Genomic DNA, 21089 nt, shown 5'->3' with positions numbered 1-21089 from the left:
TCAAAGGTCATTTGGGGTCAATAAACTTTGACAGAATTGGGGGTATTTGTTGAATTACCATCATAACTTTGAAAGTATTTTGGTCTAGTTCATAAAACTTGGACATAAGAGTAATCAAGTATCACTGAACATCCTGTGCGCATTTTAGGTCACATGACCAAGGTCAAAGGTCATTGAACTTTGGCCATAATGGGGGTATCTGTTGAATTACCATCATAACTTTGCAAGTTTATTGATCTGACTTTTGAAACTTGGACATAAGAGTAATCAAATATCACTGAATATCTTGTGCAAGTTTCAGGTCACATGATCAAGGTCAAAGGTCATGTGAGGTCACTGAATTTTGGCCACATTGGGGGTATTACCATCCTATCTCTGTAAGTGTATTGGTCTAGTTCATAAAACGTGGAAATAAGAGTAACCAAGTATCACTGAACATCTTGTGGGAGTTATAGTAGTTTTCAAAGTCAGCACTGCTGCTATGTTGAATCGCGTGATGCAGGTGAGACGGCCAGAGGCATTCCACTTGTTTTCTTTATGTTAGATATTTGCATAGAATATCTAGCTGGGGTAATATTTGTTGCGTTTTGTATTCTCTGCAAGAGTGCTAAGGTATAAAATCCAGCAATTATTCATTTCTTATTTCTTTTTATTTTTATTAATTATTTGATTATTGTGTATTTACCAGTAGAACTAAGTATCAAATGATAGTTTTGGGTACAGGTCATAACATGTATGCTTGATGGATTACATGATGATGTTTTCAGGAAGTAGACTATCACTGTGTCAGGGTTAATTGGTTTCTGATGCTCATTGTGTATTCGACCAAAAAAGTTTGTTGACCTACATGTATTCTGGGTTGCTTCCTGAAATAATAATGGAGGAATATGTTAATTATAACAGATGATAGAGAATTTCAATAAACTTAAATGATTATTATTCAATATGTAAGGTCAACTTCACCATGTATTCCAAAGTATCAATTTGATTTGTATTGGAGTAAAATCAAACATTCAATATTTATTAGAATTGGTATAGAATGAAAAATTTATGGCATGTATTCTTTTACATTTTTCATTAGGCTAGACATACTAACTTTGGCAGTTTGTGCCTTGTGAATTTCATTATAAAATTTGAACTATTTCAATTTTTGCTTGATAAATATGAAATACAGTTTGAACCCTCAAGCAAAATATAAAATCATGATTGTGAAACCTATACATATCATCACTGACTCCTACGAAAGTGACTTATTTGAAATATGAAAGGAAAGGTGAATGTGTGAAATCATTTGTTTACTCATTTGCATACAGATTGATACATGTATTGTTTATCACTGTTTTCGAAAACTATGCAGAAATTAAATGACTCTATTAGACCTGTTTTTATTTGTAATTTTTATGCGTCTGCCCACTGGTGGTTGCCTGAGGCATTATGTTTTCTGGTCATCTGTCTTCCCATCATTCGAGTACCATTTGACGGATCAATTTAAAACTTGGTCAAAACATACAAAGATTGATAATGATCTGATGGGTTAGGGAGTCATGAGGTCAAACATCACTTTATATATGTATATAAAATAATCAAACTAAATGATAACTGTAGAACTGTTTGAACAATCAACTTCAAACTCAGTTCATGCATGTATGATGATCTGAATAGACTTTAGGATCTAAAAGAGGTCACAGAGATGTGTAATATATTCTTGATTTGGCATTTGTGCTCTCATAAATTGTGACTGTGTGCAGTCGAGAGCCTACTTTTTTTAAACACACAGTTCGATGTGAGATTATAGTAGTAATTGAAATTTCATACATGTATACATGTAATGTAGTCCTGATTATTCATTTTTATACATGTAGAATTATTATATTGTGTTCTAAAGCATTTTGAGTACATAACTGCAGATCCTATACCTAAACCAAACATTAACCTATGCAGTAAGTATTTTAAAAATGTGTTTTATCCAGATTTATCATCAAATTCTGAGGACTGTTTTGTTGGGTTGAAATCACACTTATGATGTATTTTGCTACAATTTTTATTGAATATTTATAGCCAAACTAATTCTCATTATCCATGAAATTCTATGTCTCTGAACATCATGATTTTTTCTCTTGTGTTCTGTATGATGGAAAACTGTGGGACCTTAGTCTAAGAAAATAGATTCAGTCATCGTCACACATGCAGTCTCCTTCCTGCTCCATAGAATCTGTAAATTTGTTCTCATTGACATTTGTGAAAGTAGAAATAAGGTATCAGGCTTACCGGTATATTAAAGAGCCATGATAAAACAAACTTGTCAGTACATCAATATGTTCCTTGCTTATTATGAAATAAATTTGAGCTAAATCCCTTTGAAATTCCCACGCACATGGAGTCTGCTTTTGCTTTGATGTTTCAGGTGACAGCCCAGCTGAGAGCAATGGTGATTCTGAGGAACTATCTAACTTTCATCGGATCTGTGAAGCATTTGTTGCAGCCATTGCTATGGGTCCTTGTGCTATAGTCCTTGATGCTGTAGATGAACTAAGCAGTACTATGGGAATGGGAGTACATCAGGTAATTCAAGTTGTGATCTATGAATAATTATGAATTGAAATTGGATGGCCTATTGACTCACCTTGAACCTTAAAGACTAATCCCTTTCATCAGATCCAAACTATATGTATCATGGTGGGTGTTTCAAAAAGCTGTTTCTAAGTTAAGAGTGAATTTAAGAATGACTGGTGAACCTTTCTTAAGTGCTAAATAATCACCTATGAACATTTAATTGTGAATTTCATTAAGTCACTATTACGAACAGCTTTATGAAATGGGGCCCCCTGGGATGGAAACATTCTGGGTATCAGTACAAGTTACCATGATGAAGTAATTTGTAATTTCACATGTATACTGTATATATAAACAAAGAAATAAGGAGTTAGTGATTTAGCTGTGAAAAGAATTATAAGGTTTCTGAATTATTTCTTCTTTTCTGCGCCTAAACACGGAACACTCTAATCTGTGTATCTCCTGCATCGGCACTCTGTGTTCTCTCCTCTCTACAATATTTGAAATATTAATAGGGACAGTGATTTTCCGTTTCTAAAAATTGCCTTTTCCGTTTCAGAAAATCTCAAATTCCGTTTCAGCATGTCTGAAAACGGAAATTCCGTTTCCCCATAGACTTTGTGTACAAGAAAAATTGACAATTCCGTTTACATAGAAAACCAATACGCAACGAGTAGCGATGTCAAAATGCTAGCGCTGCTCAAAATTTGCATCTACCAATGTACTAACATCGCTTTAAAATCCATATTAATCGAAGAGATTCGAGCTCATAAAATATTAAGGGAAACATAATCAACATGAATATATTCTCACCTTTCATATTATTAGCATTATTTTATTGTTAAATGGGATTTTATCGCTGATTTGGGGACTTTTCGGACATCGTTTTGAGCAGTCGACGACTTCCGAATATCCGCCATTTTGGATTTGATGAATCACCGTGATCATTATATTATGACCGAATGTAGAGGGCAGCAACACATGGCCGGATTCTGCCTTCTATGCGGACGTAAGTGTAAACTAATTTGGATACGATCGAGTGATGGAGAGGCTCGAGTGTAGTTACGATGATTGTTGTTGCAAAGTGAGATCGTGTTTTTTCAGTTGATATTCGTATTTTGTTGAGGATTTGGGATTAATTTCTGTTGCTTTTTTGTGCATTTTGAGAAAAAACATGTTTTCCGTGATTTTCTGTTTGAAAAGCCACTTTCCGTTTAAAGCAGCCGATTCCGTGAATTCCGTCCGTTTTCCGCGATCGCGGAAAATCACTGTCCCTATATTAACGTAGGAAATTATTTGTTTATTACATATATTTAGTTTTGTTAAATCTTACAAAGAGACAGACTGAATGCGCTTTGTATCTGATGAAAGGCGCTATATAAATGAAGTGTATTATTATTATTATGTTACTCTAAGAACTAATCAGAAGAAACTATAAAGTTTTATGTTATATTTGCAGGTCAAAGAAATGAAATGGCTGCCTGCTGTACTTCCATCTCATTGTAAGATTATCATCACCACAGTCCGTTCTGATCTCACATACAAATCACTGATGAATAGACCAGACTGTGAGACCTTATCTGTTCCTCTCTTTGAGAGCACTGCAGATAAAGGCACAGTCATTGAACGACATCTTGCAATGCATTGTAAGTGCTTGGATGCCAGCCACCTCAAGAAAATTGTCAACTGCAAGCTTAGCTCAAGACCTCTCTTTCTCACCGTGCTGGCAAATGAGTTGAGGGTATGTGGGACCTTCGACAATCTGCCAGATCTACTGAAGCGATATGTCAAAGCTCCCTCTTTTAGGGATTTGTGGAAGTCTATCATATCTCGATGGACCAAGGAATATGGATGGAGCACAGAGGGGAGACTTTCAGCTTCCATGTCAAATTTTGGACAGATTGATCGTAAGAGCAATTTTATGTATTTTCTCAACAAAGAATTGTTTATATGAGATCTAATCAATGGAAAGGATTACAACAAGTGAAGAAAGGTTATGTGATAATTGAGAAATGTTCCAATTTCATTCTATGTAGCTCTATCAATATTGGAAAATGTTTTCTATTTAATGACCATTAGGGGTAGAGAGTCTCTTTTTATGTCTGTATTAAATTTTAAAGAAAGTAGTATGCTGATTTCTTGTTACTTTTTCATTGATCTGATTTTGAAGTATACACATACAGTCGAGGCCAGAAGTTTACATACACCAAAAAAATCAAAGAAAAGCTGACACTTGCCAAACATTGTAAAAAATTACTGTATCTTATAAAATATTTTGACGAATTTGATATCAAACAAATGAGTACCGGTATGTCATGCTCCTTCATCACATTGCTTCTTCACAAGGAGCTAAGAAATATTTAGATTTCATTTTTTCCCCCCAAATCTTCATATTTTAGACAAATTAGAAATAAAAACTTGACAAAAAATTTCATATTTGTGGTATTTAATTCTTAACTCAAACATTTTAGATTACACTTTTTTTGTTCAGTGGTGACATATGGTAGAAAATGTAATATAAATCATATATTTAACATTTATATATTTCTATGAAACGATGTTTGAAAATATAATAACTCACAATAGAATACATATGGTATGAATATTACTTGAAATCCTTGAATTTTGTTTTCTTGAAAAGCTGGGAACCCTGAATATGTTCTTTCATTTGATATCAAATTCATCATGGTAGTATTTATATTTGTGAATCTATGGTAAATTTACGATGTTTGGCAAGCAAACAAATTTCACTGAATTCCATTGGTGTATGTAAACTTTTGGCCACAACTGATTTATGGAAGTGTCAGCACTATTAATGGTAAATTTGCAAGAAGTAAAGAGAAGTAGCAGTTTAGTAAAATAGCTCAAGAAGAATGAGTGGTTAATGAAAATAATGAGAATGAAGATTTTAATTTAGCAGCCTTATGACTGATTTCTACAGCTTTTACTGGATGGGTAGCTGAGACCCTTCGCCTGCTTGCTTGCTCACGTCATGGACTTAGTGAGACGGATATACTCTCTCTCCTCAAGCAGATGGGATACAAAGGTCAATCAGCAGTTACTAGCTTTGACTTTGCACTCTTCAGATCAGCTGCATTTGATGCCCTTGTAGAACGACCTGGAGGATTATTTGGGTTCTTCCATCAAGACTTGAGAGATGCTGTCCTCAATTCTCTACTTGGTAAGTGAATGAATCACTTCTATTCTTGTGCTATTTGGCAATTCCATGAAGTATTACATAAGAACTCCAAAATGTAGATCCTACATGAAATAATTTGTCACTAGTTTATCCTGTTCTTATCCAAATATAAATTAAAAAATATTTAAAAAACAAATATTTAATTTTAGATTCTTATGGCCTGAGCAGTTCATGAAGTAACGTATGAATGGAAAAAATGGAGGTGGGATGTGTAAAAATGTTGAGTTTTTGTGGAATTTTTCTCTAATATATTCTTTGGTGATATTCTGTAAATTAAGATATTTTTATAATTTGCTTCTGCTTAAATGCCTAGTAGTATTATTGTCATCATCATCATCATTATTAGTTTCGGCTTTGCACTGTACTTGACCTTTAGAAAAGGATGGTATCGTGATCCCTATAATTTCTAGCCTTAAAGTTAGATATTTTATAGTTGGGGAAAATATTTTTGATACTCTGGTTATAGGTATGCAGTATGGAAGCATGGTTTTGTAGAAATAATGATAACAATATGCATTTATATAGCACAAAAATTATTTCTATCTTGCACAGCAAGAGCTCCCTAGAATCTGTACATACATGTACTACTGGAATAAATAAGTTTTTTTATTTGAAAATTATGTTAAGTTGTTAAATTTCTATGTTCAAGGGGAAGTTTGTTCCATAGTTGTGGGTTGATTGGAGAGAATTTTGGAAGACGACAAAATAAACCTTCACATTTCAGAAATAATTCTGAAAGGAAGTTTTTTTTCATATTCTTTCAAACCAGGTGTGATCCCAGGATTGACCAGTGACCAGACCTCATCATCAGGTGTTGGTTTCTTACCTCAGATGTTGAATGGTCAGATGCAGCAGTGTCATGAACACCTTGCTGACTTCTTCCTTCACCAACCTTCCTCCAGGAGAAGGGTAGAGGAACTCCCTTATCATCTAGACCGTTGTGGGGATGTTAATGGACTCAACAAAATTGTCACTAACCCTGAGTATGTAACACTAACGAAATCTCAATCTGTTCTATTTTCATTTCTCATCAACTGCTCCTCATTCCACCATCCAATACCCACATGATGAACCATATATCTCTTCTATATTGTTTGTTTCACCTTGAAATCCTTCAGAGACCTAACACAGGGCTTTGTTCTTCATTATTATTCTACAGTACATTTCTGGCCATGCAAGCAGACACATCTCAGAACATCACCTTGAAGCTTGATCTCATTCATTACTGTAACCGTCTCTCCAAAGAGAACTTCAACATTACCACTTCTCTCACCAAGATGGTATCTGAGGTAGTCACTAAAGAAGATAATCCTAACCAGGTCAAGAGTAATTCAAGGGTATCATTTGCTGATGATGTAGGAGAGATGGTAATGAGATCGGCTACTAGAATGGATTGGGAGCTACCCGGTTTCAAAAAGAAACTTGATAAGAAGATGGGCAGTATTGGTATTCAGAGTGGTAAGTTTCACGGTTCATTTCCTTGTCTCCTTGACTTGAAATTTGACTTGTTATTTGAAATACTAAAAATCTGTTATTACCACATTTAGTACCATATCAGTTTGTTCTTATTCTTTTGTCTGACCAGAAACATGTAGTTTATGTAGGTTAAAACGTTGTCTTCATGATTTTCTTCTTCCCAATATTTGTTCATGTTTGCAATGAAAATGCACTGGACTCCCTATTATATGATCTATAATACTGGTAAATGAAAAAAAAAGTTTTACAAGGTAAATTTAGAAAAGTAGTGATTTAGATTGAGTCTTCTCAATCTGATATCAAATAAATGAAATATTGTTACAATTTGAGCTCTCTGTAACAGTTATGGTATAGCATGACTGATAAATGATTTATGTTCCAAATTTCAGACAATTTTAGCAGCCAGTCATCCAAGCCACCCATGATAGATTTGACTGCAGGAAAACAGGCTGGTCCTCCTAGTGCCTCTTTTGGATCTGGAGGCCATCAGAGCATCTTCAGTGACTTTGAAAGTATGGAAAGTAGAAGGACTATCGAGAAATCCACATTTGAGAGTGGGGAGGAGGAGGAGGAGTATATCCCTAGAGAGGATCTGACCATGAGTCGTGCCACAAGGACTGACCTTGATAGCATTGCCAGTAAGAATGAGGCAACACCACCTCCACCACCACCACCACCTCCTTTGTCATCAGCTGCATTTAGTGACATAGGTAACGGCAGTAGAGATGGGATGGAGAGTGGGTGGAGTGAGGTTGAAAGCAGTCGAAGTGGGGTGGAGAGCAGAAGAAGTGAGGTAATCATGAGCAGACAGTCTCATCCAGACAGTCAAGTTGAGGAAGTGATTGTCAGAGAAGAGTTCACTGCATTATCAACTTGCCCTGATGATATGTCTTTTTATGGGAGCAACTACAGTGGTGAGAGGAGTCCAAAAGAAAGTATACTAGATGACACAAAGATAGCATTGAGTAATAATAGAGAAGACAGCCAAGCAGAAAGCAGCATCCCAGATGTTCCTATAGAAATCAGTGATGCTGAGCTCTCAAGGAGTCTAGCTAGCTTTGTTCCTGGAGAAGAAGATATGCTGGATGACTTGGTGAAATCGCTTGGAGATGCTTTTGAAATATCTAACAACAAGAGTGATGGTGAAGTGGACAAGCTTGATTGCGAGAAAGAGAAAGAGAGCGACATAGAGGCAGAACCATTTGATGAAAATAGGATACGATGTAAAGGGGCTCTTCTTGCAATGCATGTTGGAAAGTTTCTCGCAGAAAAATCTGCATTTGATCAGTCTGAAGAGATGTTGATGCTAGCCTATGACAGGATCATAGATGTGAGTTAAAAACCTATTGTCTTTGATGATGTAGAAGCTTATTCCTTTGTTTTGAAGAAAATGACGATTTGATCCTTGAATATGAAAACATCTCATAAAAATATACCTTTGAACTTTTGTGAAGCATTATTGAAAATCATATGATTTGGAATGTTTGAAACTTTTTATAACCTCACACAACAAGTTGATATGTGGAACAGAAAGCTGAACATTTCGATCAGATTCCAAGTAACTGAAAGGTAAAATATTTACCACAGAATTGACTGTTGAATCCTTCAGCTTTTCTCAGGGAAGTGACACTTATCACCTCTACCAATAGTGATGTAATGGCAAATGATTATTAGGTCATAAACTCAAGGATTAGTATTCTTATTAAACTAAGTTTAAACCTAGCCTAAACTAGAATTTTAAACCACACTTCTTTGGATTACTAGGATTCGTGATATTTCTTCTATATTAAATGCAATTATAATTAATGTATCAATTAGTTAAAGTTAATCATGATTTAATCTTTTCCTATTCTATTTCACAACTCAATTTTTTGACAACTTTTTGCAGCAGAATTGAAATTACTTTTGATTTGTGAATGAGTTGATAACTGGCACTCCATTGAAGTGTGGTCTGAACCCTGGCTATCAGAAGCAGCTCCTTCACTCCCCATACACACACACTTTTCAACATCTGTTGCTGTGCCCTTATATGACAAATGCTTACTTAATTTGATGATTTGAATAAGTTGATATATTTCTTAATCAGCTAATAACATTTAAAATTGCTGTTTGTCCAATTTTTCTGTCTTATACTAGATGTTCCCATTGTCATACAAAGAACAGCTACTGCTTGTTGAGGTTCAAGAAAGCATTGGTGATCGACATCTTTTTCAGTTACGTAAAGATGAAGCAAAGCGTTTCTTTCGTAAGGCTCTCAACTCACTGGAACATATTATAGAAGAAGAGACTTATGACAACATCAAACCAATCCTTGAGACAAAAGGTAAAGCAATCATTTAAAGGTCTGTGAGATGTTTTTAAACAGAGGTTCAAGTTATTGCAATTTTCATAAATTGGGGAGGGAGGATGACATTTTTTCTGATGCATTGTCATCTTGGGTTATTAATCTCTTTCATGTTATGGAGTTTGTTTGCCTGCATAGCAGAGCATAAGAGCAACATAAGAGCATCAACTATAACTGAACATCACGCCTGAGTTTCAGGTTATTTGACCAAGGTCAGAGGTCATTTAGGGTCAATGAACTTAGACCATATTTGGGGAAACAAAATGTCATAACTTTTAAAGTTTATGGATCTAGTTCTTGAAACATAGACATAAAGGTAATCAAGTATGAATGATTGTTTTGCAGTTTGCACGCATCTTAGGTCACATGATCATGGCCAAAGGCCATTTTAGGTCAATGGACACAGTATTTTTAATATCATATGAATGTTTTCGTTTGTCAATAATTGATAGTATTTAATAGCGGTTTTCAAAGTCAGCTCTGCTGCTATATCTCGTAATTTAGGAGAGACTGCCAGAGGCATTCCACTTGTTTTTGTTTCCTCTCTCTGAAAACCCTGTTCTGCAAAAAACTATGATGATATTTTAGATAATTCAAGTGTTCGTGATTTCAAAGATTATCATGGATGTTATTGGTTTTTAAATTGAAACATAAAAGTTTGCTCTGATTTCAAAATCAGAGCAAATTTATAATGATCATTATTATTATATCTATGTTACTTGTATTTTGTAGAGTATTGATTTTTTCAATAAAACAAATAAATCATGTGACACAATATTGAATTCAAAGGTTATCACAGATAAGTTAACTTGGTGAAAACTGAGAGGGTTTCTCCAGCCTAAAAATAATATCTCCTGTTCAATTATTATTTATATGTTGTATTTTGCTTGTTCAATTTTATTTCCTTCATTAACTACAAGGTTTTATGAAAATCATATGTATATGTTTTTGATTTTCCCAAAAGGCAGATAAGAAAAATTGAACACTGCTACTATGACTGTGTAATGCAGGCAAGACTATCAGGGGCACTCCACTTTTTCATGTTTAAATTACTAATAACTAATAGGTGTATAGTCATTCCTTCTCTTACTCATTCATCTGTAAAGAGCTATTGCTTTCTTGAACTTCTCTTTGTATGCCTTAACCATTAATTTCTTTCAAATGACAATACTGCTGGTTTTTTTATTAGGCTAACCTTGATTAGCCTATCCTTACATACTTTTAATTGCCAAATACTATATATTTGTTTTAATTACCAAATACTATATATATTCTAACCTTGATTAGCCTATCCTTACTTAGTTTTAATTGCCAAGTACTATATATATTCTATATAATGATAAAAAAAAGTCAATGTATGTCACTGAGCTTTGGTAAGTAATTCATATTCATTTCAATGATAACTTTGACAGGTCGGTTACTAACTCGGATTGGTAGCATGGCAGTCCATGATAGACATATTGAGGAAGCAGAAGAGATCTTAATGGAAGCCAGTCAGTGTATGAAACAAGCTAACAGTGTAGCAGGCATAGCTACAGCACAGTTCAATCTAGGATTTCTCAAGTATGTACCTTGCCATTAGTGTAAGACCATCCAACCAAAATATGGCACTTGGTGATATAATTCCTTTTTGCAGATCACACAGGAAGCTCTATCTTTGTAATAACTTAACAGGATGCTCCAGGCTGAAAAAAGTATGATTTGAACACATAAATTGAAAAATCAGACAAACAAAACAGTGAAAATTTGATCAAAGTCGGACAAAGAATAACAAAGTTATAGTATTTTAAAGATTTGCTTTATTCCGGTGAAACAGTTCTAGGCACGTCTTCATGAATATTCAATGAGCAAATTGATGGTATCACAGAGGTGCCAACTGGTGCTGATTTTCAGTATTCATTACTGAAAAATGAGAAGAATACTGAATGTTTCATGCAAAATACTGATTTCTAAAATTTCAGTTCTTTGTGTTCTATGGTATTTCTCACCAAAATACGAATTTTCTACTTTTAAGATACTGAAATGCTCTTGTCCAAGTTGGCAGCTCTGGTATCATATCCCCACTTGTTCTTTTGTGTTTTGTTATATGAAATTAGGTTTATTCATTTTTTTTCCTCCAGGAATTAAAAATATTGGATTGACAACTGATTCAGTGCACTAGACATTGCTGCAACTTATATCATAAGAAGGGAAACATAATATTCACACATGAAACAATCATGATTTCATGTAGTAACATAAGAAGAAAAGTGGGGCTGTGACATCAGCCCATCTAATGAATATTCATGATGTTGTGCATAAAACTGTTTTCACAATATATTGCTAAATTTCAATAGCTTCACTATTTGTTATCAGATTTTGATTGAATTTTCTGTGTTTTGCTCTATTTATTTCAGCCCGGAGTATCCTTTTAATGCTAAAATGCACTGAAAGACAAAGTTTCCAAACTATGAATGATACTCTTTGCTCTCAGTAGTTATTATAAAGAGGAGAGTGATAGTCATAAACAGAAATGGCAAATATTTTTAATATGCAAGTATTGAAATATATGAATATTTCTCTAATAGATCACTAGATGATAATGATAATATGCATCATTAATATAGGGCTTTAATAGAAATGTTTGAAAGCACTACATATTGTTATCTGGGCTCTAGTATAGCTGCTGATAAGGCAATTGATATTATTTTCAGAAATAAATTACTACAGGGTCTTTTCCATGTCATCCAAATTCAGTAAAGTATACTTGGACAAATATTTTTGTCTTTTAATACATGAATTTACCATGTCTGTCAAAATTGCAATAATGATTATTTCACGCACAAAAAAGTTTATTCTTATAAATACATGTGTATTTCAGGGATTCTTCTGGTGCATTTATATATTCTGCCTTTCCATAAATATGTATGTCTGTCCGACCCTCTTTGTAGGACGTTCTTGATATATATTGTCTCTGTTATCCTTATAATACTCTCAAATTAATAATAAAAAAGAGGTAAATATAGAACTGCTCTATGCATTTTGATTATGATACTTTCTGATATAACCCACACCCTCCAATCACAAGACCTAGGTTTTGGTATCCAGGACTCTATCTGTGTCATATCTTTAAAGGATGAAGGTAGAAGATTATCAGTCAGCTGAGTCTTGTCTACTTGAGGCCTTACAGACTAGAGAGAGATGGTATGGCTCAGCACATCCACTGGTAGCTGAAGTACTCAATGAATTAGCTGGACTTCTATGTAGATATGACAATGAGATTAGGTAAGTTCAGTCAGTTATAGAGGGAAGCCACTGAGGTGTACCGTAAGTAACGGTGTATGAACCGCACCTTTTTCTCGGCGGGATAGAAGCAAAAGTCGGGGTGCGGTTTATACACGGTGACGGGTCTGAGCCAGCCCGCCGTAACCCCTCCCGTACATGTCCGATGTCTGCCAGTTCACAACACATCGAGTGGCCGGGCGCAGGCGCCCAGGCAATGTCGTTTAGAGGGTATGAGTCGCGGGTAATGGGAAGCGATTATTGCAATATTAATTATATGTTGTCCATAACAAACGCACCCACCTTCATGACACTAATTTTGACTTTATTCTCGATTCAAAGTAGTGAAGTTTTCTGGCTAATTTAAAAGAGACGCCAAGCATACTCGGTAATATTTTGTCACCGCTGAGCGAGAGTTGAGTGAGCTTAGAGATTGCGTTGTAATGTGGTTATAGTGCGACTTAAGCTGGCGCTATTCAAAATCCTGTTTCGCGCCAGCTTGGTTTTTTTTTCCTTCCTGTTTGCTTTTCATAAGATACCATGTAAACCACGCACGAGAGAGACGGCACGAAGCCGTAAAAAACAACTGGAAGAAATGTCAATTTCTTTGTTTCTTGAACTTTCCTATAATCTTGTATCCAAAATTCATGCTAAGACATCAAATTTCTGAAAGTGATTGTGAGATTGTGATGCAAGAAATGTGAATGTTTCTTCCTCCTACGCTGGGAAAGACACAGATCATAATTTGATGAGATGTACTGGCATGACTTGTACTGTATCGTAGTTTGCAATGTAATGGCAGTGCTGTGTGTGTACACTGTGACTGTGAGGTGAGCGAGTGTGTAATTTGCCAATATTGTCGGGACCGTTCTTTCTAACATTTGTAGATGAATCGATCAAGAACAGCATATTTCTGCATACCGGTAATCTCTTTGGATACTTTGAAATCTTAAAAACTTAGATTTTGTTTCTTCGTACCTCAAATATGCATGTAAATGTGAGAAGATTTTTTTCTTTTTTTTAGTGCAAAGTTGGGGGTGCGGTTAATACACGGGTGCGGTTAATACACCGTTACTTCGGTATTTGATGTCAAGGCACTTTTGGCGACCATCCACACGTTATCTTGTGATTTTGGTTTATAAAAGGTAATATGCTGTGAAAGGCTTATAATCTCCTTCAATGGGATAATAGCTTTTCCTGAAAAAACTGATTGTCAAGAGAAATGAAGGGCAAACCTTGTTGTGTGTACACAAGTAGAATGTTAATTCATCATGAGGACCAATAAGGTGATCTGTCTCTGATTCTCATGATCACAAATACAATCACCATGTTTATTCAGATCAATATGATTATCATGATGGAAACTAAACTTTTATAATGAAAGAACGTGTTGAATACTCTCGAAAAGGGGAAATGAGAAAGTTGTTTGAAAACGTAAAACACATGGTACATTTTATATGAAAAAGGGATTGTATTCTCTTTTATTGTGCAATATTTTAACTTATATACCTTGTAATGGTCATAAAGGACCATGTGCGAAATGGTAAGAAGAAAAAAAAGTTGAAGAAATTACTCATGTTCACCCTGGGACTCAAACCTGTGCACCCATGACTGCTGGAGATGCAAGTCTGACGCCTTACCGATTGAGGTACACTATTTCCCATAGACTTTACACATTAGCAAAATATGAGAATCAGAAACTCAATATTGCAAGTGAAATGGGCATGATCCCTGCATCTGATCAAAAAATGGAGGCAACACTAACGATAATTTAAAATCACAGCTACAATATACTCAAAGCTCAAAGACAAGAAATAATGGAGACATGGCTCATGAAAGAGAGGAATGTTGAATCCAGTTTGGAGAAAAAGTTATCTCCCATAGAGATTTCACGCAATACGCAAAAATTACATGCTTCTATTAATTGCCATTTTCAGAATGATCTGTTTCTTTGAATGAAAAATAAAGGCAATAAATCAGAGTAAGGCCTCAGCTACATGTTATTAAGAATTGGGTGAAAATTATGTGCCAAATTATTCTGGTAATATTTTCTCTGTCATTAACAAAGTAAGTTTCAGTTGAAGTTCAGTTTGGTTTATTCTTCATATCTTCAAATATATACAGTATAACATTTCAAGAAGAAAGAAATAGCACATTACAATAATTCAATAATATTTGAAAACACAAATTGGAGACACATATAGAAAGATGAGAATATGAGAGTTTGGGTGGTTTGAATAAGCCAAGCATTCTCCAAGTAGATAGATGTTTTTTCAAGGTGGTAATTTTGAGCATAATATATATTCAGCTACTTCTCATTAAATTACAGAACATTCTTGGATTGCTTAAAAGTTCAACTTGATGTTGAATACTTTTTTCAAAATTATTTGTCACTGCATGTTCTTGGGATGGGTTTGGTAATTGATATCGATTTAAGATTGTAACCGATCTTGTTTCATTTCTAATATGAGTTTATCATTGATTATGTTTTCCTTCAACAAGGAAGAGTACATGCACCCAGTGTACATAATTTACTCATAATTTTTTTGTCGGAATTGTTTTTCACATCAGTGATAAGTAGTAGTTACGATATTTATCTACTTTTACAGTTATGACAGAATAAAGGCTGAAGTGTATTATAGGAGAGCATTGAAGATTCGTCAAGACGCACTTGGGAAGGATCATCTTCTGGTAGCAACCACCCTCTTTCATTTAGGTGAGAAAAAAAGTGTCTCATTAGATTGTCAATTTTTCATAAATCTAATAAAAAATGGTTTTTAGGGTAGGGTATTATTGCATGCAAGCTGAAATACTGAATCTCTATCCTAAATGATTTTTTTCCCATCATATTTTTTAATGTTATTGTTATTGCCCCTCTAACACTCTTTAGAAGGGATGCATGTATGTAAGAAATGCTTATATTGTTTTAATTGTAAGAGTGGCTTTCTTCAATTTGCAGGGAAACTTTTAAGAGATGATGGGAGTTTCCAGAGCAAGAAAGAAGCCCTAGAGCTGATGAGTAGAGCACTGGATATCCGTACCACCAAGTTTGGAGCTCACCATAAACTCACCTATGCTATTCGCAACTCAGTCAAAGGATTACGAAAAGAACTGGATAGGGGAGACTATGACCGAGCTCCAGTCAAGCCTCCAGACAAGAGAACAAAGAATAATCTTAGGAGTAACTTGAGCTGGCGGGAGCAAGATCTCTTAAGTGTTGGAGGGAGGAGTGGTTCACCAAGCCGTAGGGGTTCTAGTTACAATGGAAGTAATAGCCCAAGAAGTATTGACAGAAGTCCTTCTCCACGACCAGGCAGTAGGTATGGAGGAAGTGTTCGACATGGAAGTATGCAGTACAATAGTCAAAACAAAGAGAGAGGTAATGGAGGAGGAATTCGCAGGGATAGAGCTCAGAGCTCACCACAACTGAAATACAACGGAAGATCTAGCTCCGGTTCTCCTCAAAATAGATCAGCTAATAGGAAAGTACATTCAGCTGCGACTGGAACTCAGCAGAAAGACTGTAGACCATCTAGTTCATCTTCTTCATCCTCGTCTTCCTACAAGGGACCTACTTTAAAAGCCAAGTACCTGTACAATGGCCGTCCTGATGCAAGAGAAGATGGTGTGTCCTTTGCAGAAGGCCATACTGTACTAGGAAACAGTGAGATGAGTGATGAAACATGCAGCAAAATCAATGGCATCAAAGAGAATAATCAACCAAGGCAAGGAAATGGACGTACATATTCGTCTGTCAGTAGCTCTACGTGGGACAGAGGACCTAAGAGTTTAGGTAGTGAAATGTCCGGTACTGGTCACAGACGTGATATTCCATCTCCATACGATAGTAACCTCCATGGTCCAAACAGTAATATTACTTCACTTCTTGGAGAGCCAGCAGTACCTCGTTCTAATACCGTTGATCCCCTGCATGATGCTGCATTTTATCATGGGCCCGGTAGGTATCCTAAGGATCAGAGAGATTTCTATCCACCAAGAAGACATCAACAAAGGCCAAATAGCCACAAACTACCTTTGCTTAATCCTACCAACCAGGTTGAAAAATAAATTAATAATGCATGTTAGGATTCATATGATATCTGAATATGATACTGGAATTTGCTAGGTTGGATGTGATTTGCAATGAAGTAAGAGGAGATATTATAGAAAGTTGGGGGAGATAATGATTCTCAAGACATTATATTCTCGTATTACACCAATCACATTATAAATAAATATCTCTTAAAAATATCAATTAAAATTGTATTTGAGATGACAAGAAAAGGCAATAATTCTTTCTTGAAATTGGGGCGTCATATCAGAGATAGGACTCTAAACTAGATGAGATGATTTTGATAAATGCAGGTGCCTTTAAAGTATATATCTTTCAAATGAAACTAAATAATGAAGCTTATATTATCAGAGAACATATATTTCTAATTCTTCATGAAAAAATATTTAAAACACAATGTCAAGCAGCTGAAAATGATGAATTACTTTTGTTGGCCATTTCTTGAGAATTAATAGATCATGTGTAACATTTATATTTGTTTTATTTTGTTTGAAATAGAAAGTAACCGGTTCTCAGGAATTTATATGAAATTTCTGCTGCCATATAAATCAGAGAAACTGTTTTATATTTTAAACTAAATATCCCTTTTCCATTAATTTTTTAATTTTATAATTGTGAAGCTGATTAGATTTATATAATTCAGATATGAATGTTTTTATATCATCCATATTTGTGATGTTTTTATACAGAATCAAGCCATACAATCCTATGTGTGATGTCAAAAGAAATCTGCCAAAATGAAGATTTATATGCATATTATATTTTTTGATATTTCTATTAACATTTTGTTATTTGTTGTGATTGCAGTGATGTTTATTTTTTAATGAAATATAAAGGTAACTTAAGATTTGATATTTTCATGTGTGAATATACTAACTAACCTTTGATAGTCTATGTTTAGACTATGCTACTTGATGGAAGAAGAGGAGTAAAACAATAATAGTGCCGAATATCACTCTACAAATCAGGGCGTCTGTCACAGACATGGGTATACTAACCACATATTTAATGTAATCATGATTTCTGACAAGGAAAATACACAATTTATATATGTATATTGTATGCTAATGTTTATGTTGCTTAACTGATGATAATCTAGCAACTTGTCCCACGAGAAATCTATCCCTCTCCTTTCCCAATATAGCTATGTATGTACAAGCAAATGTTCATAAATTGAGATTGTTTCAATGATATCAACCCAAGACCCAAACCAGTTGTCTTTCTGAAATTATTGCCAAGAGTATGTCTTAATATATCTATCACATATTGTCTATCCAAACTGTTGATATTCTTGTGTTTGATAATCAAGTAAAAATTAGCATTTATTCAGTGTATTATTGAGTGTATAAAATTGCATATCATATGAAAATTATGTTGAAGTGATACAAATGAGGGATGTGATTATGACTTAGGTTACTTTTCACATATCCATTGGGATGACACAGTAAGACAAATTGTATTTCATTAAAATCTCCTGATGGTTTCTGTTCAAGTATTAATATTTATGAAACAGGATGTTCAGAACCCCCCCCCCAAAAAATAAAATTAAAAATTAAGCAATGATTTATCATAACTTAATCACAAATACAATAGACAAATGACCTACCGATGTAAAGCTTAGAATCTCCTCTTTCATCTCAAATTGTTTTTGCTCACTCATGCGTGAAACAAATCATTTAAGTAATTTCTGATTAAAGAGGAGACTCTAAGCTTTGCAATGGTAGGTCATTTGTCTATTGTATCTGTGATTAAGTTATGATAAATCATCGATAAATATCGGTTTTGTTTTTTGTGGGATGCACTGTATATATGTATATATATATATATATATATTAAAGATAAATAAAGATAGATAAAGAAATAAATAAAAACTAAAAGTAAGTGATTGCAAGCACTTAAGAATTTATATTTTTTCATGATTCAAAGGGCTAAATCCATTTGAGCAGATGACAGTTATGTACATACTGTGATCATATTTTCGTTGCGATAATATGTCTTTAATGAGAGGATGTTATATTCATTGATGAAGTGGAGCCTACTCAAAATGATTAGAGTGTGTATGTCCATGTGACAGTTTTAATTATCTCTGACAATGACCAGTCATAAGATTAAAATCAATTTTACTTCAAGAAATCATAAAAGTATATAGAACTTGAATTGTTTGTCAAAATCATATGACAATCTTGTCATTTTCATTGTTAATTTTTGTTCCTGTTTTCACAAAATGGTTAATGCATAACATCTGCACTTTGCGAATGAGAGCTTATGTTGTTATGTTGTCACACACTAATATTTTGTATTATCTGTAATGTGACAAACTTTCTCCTCACATAGTTGAAAACATGTGTTGTCTTGATATATCATAGAACATGCTTGGTTTATTTTTTGCTCTCTCCTTGAGAGTATTTTTATGTAAAAATCGCTGTTTGCAATGTAATTAAAGATTTTCATTCAAAAGTTTTGTTGCTTGTATGTCTTATATTAACCAGATGGCAAGTTTAGAATGATGCTTCTTTAGTGTCATTCAACATTGTGATAGATGACAAAGAACATCTCTTTTCGAGTAATATATATTTTTTTGTAGTTGCTCGATAGCAAGTTTGATATGTATATGTTAGCTAAATTTTAAAGGTATATAAAGAAATATGTTTTGTGATGTATGTGTCTCCATCATATTTTGAGTTTCCTTCAATGAATCGGTCTTTGTGAAATCATTATATATTAGTAAAATATTTCATGAATTGCATATATTTAAGAGACTTTTATCCATCCAATATATTTTATATCTGACAATTCAGTCATGAAACTATTGCATTCCTTTGAATTTCCTTGTAGGCTGCACTGCATGAAATTAGATTTTTATTTTATGTACTCTGCAGTCCAATTGTTACACCTGAATTTTGATTGACTATTCTGAATTTCTTCTTCAGAATGAATATTGTATCAGTTAAGGATTGTTTGTATATCATCCATTTTCAATTTGCTGAGACCTCAATCATTTTTTATGTAATGCAATATTTTGTAAGATATAATGTATATTTCTGTCTATATGTACTAATGATATTACGATGCCATACTGTACAATGTAGTTTCAAGAATGTGCCCTCTTTATGCCCTTTTGAATTTGCCATGTCATGAATTTTAGTCTCTTGATTTCCAGTTACAAGGCCTATTTGATGTAATGTTGAATAGTTGGTGTCCCAACCTTGCTAATGAGTGTGTTTGTATGTAGGTGTATGATATAGATAGTGAGTTCCATTAAAGATTAATGCAGTAAAGCAGAGAATATTATGCTTTCTGTCTGATTTAATTATCAGCAGGGAAAGTTTTACCCTTCAAATATATTGACATTGATAATCAAATCCTGTCTCTACCGTAATCCATATCCATCCCTTTCACCTTTTTTAATGTTAGTATTTGATCGTCATAGTAACAGTAAATATTAACAGTGTTGCTACAGCTCAAGGTCAAAGCAAATGAACTCACTATTTGATTATGATCTTTTCAGTCTATTTCCACTCAGATACCCTGCAATCAAATTAACAGGTTATGTGGATCTACTGAGTTACAGCTTTCATATTATGGCAGGAGTAAGATCATTGTAAAAACCCATTATTGCATTACATATCACAAAATTGAATTTAGCATTATTTGTACTTGAAAAAGAGGATGGGAATATATTATGGAGGAAGGGAGAGGGGTATAAAATGAGAGCTATAGGTTTAGTTCAAATTCAATTCAATTCAAATAAAACATTTATTTTCTTCCATGTCATTACATTTTTCGTAAACATAAATTCATACATAAATCAATTTGTTATAAAAAATATAAATATGTACATATTGGGTTTAAGGAAGAAGGCGTATACCCTAAAAGCTGAGGCTTGTGGCGGGATACGCCTGTAGACATAAATACAATACAATAAACAATACAAAGGAAAAAAGGGCAGAGAAAAGAAAAGGAAAGGGAACAAGAGAGGGAGACGTGAGCGGGAGGCGGGCATGAATTACTAAATAAAATAGAATGCTCAACAAAATATCAGTGGGGGCAAACATAAATGCCGCAACAACAATTTGTCATGGTTCATGTTTTCATGTTTAAAGTCAAAAGGAGACATAAGACGGGAAATATTTATTTATAAAACGACAGAAGCAATTTTTTCATTTTATATTTAAAGCTGGTTG

General features: G+C 34.2%; 1 protein-coding gene across 1 annotated transcript in view; it reads left to right on the top strand.

The window, feature by feature from the left end:
- Positions 1 to 18436, top strand: part of LOC121410145 — a 29832-nt gene extending 11396 nt beyond the window's left edge. The window contains exons 6-16 of the mRNA XM_041602035.1: positions 2405 to 2562; positions 4013 to 4460; positions 5495 to 5734; positions 6522 to 6735; positions 6912 to 7210; positions 7618 to 8558; positions 9365 to 9551; positions 10985 to 11135; positions 12687 to 12836; positions 15443 to 15549; positions 15793 to 18436. Of these exons, the coding sequence (XP_041457969.1) occupies positions 2405 to 2562; positions 4013 to 4460; positions 5495 to 5734; positions 6522 to 6735; positions 6912 to 7210; positions 7618 to 8558; positions 9365 to 9551; positions 10985 to 11135; positions 12687 to 12836; positions 15443 to 15549; positions 15793 to 16901 (4004 nt within the window). The 3' untranslated portion in view covers positions 16902 to 18436. The remainder of the gene's footprint in view (positions 1 to 2404; positions 2563 to 4012; positions 4461 to 5494; positions 5735 to 6521; positions 6736 to 6911; positions 7211 to 7617; positions 8559 to 9364; positions 9552 to 10984; positions 11136 to 12686; positions 12837 to 15442; positions 15550 to 15792) is intronic.
- The last annotated feature ends 2653 nt before the right edge of the window (positions 18437 to 21089 follow it).

Source organism: Lytechinus variegatus, chromosome 3 (assembly GCF_018143015.1).
Source record: "Lytechinus variegatus isolate NC3 chromosome 3, Lvar_3.0, whole genome shotgun sequence".
Taxonomy (NCBI): Eukaryota; Metazoa; Echinodermata; class Echinoidea; order Temnopleuroida; family Toxopneustidae; genus Lytechinus; species Lytechinus variegatus.
Note: the sequence above shows the minus strand (reverse complement) of the source record. Positions and strands in the feature narration are given on the sequence as shown.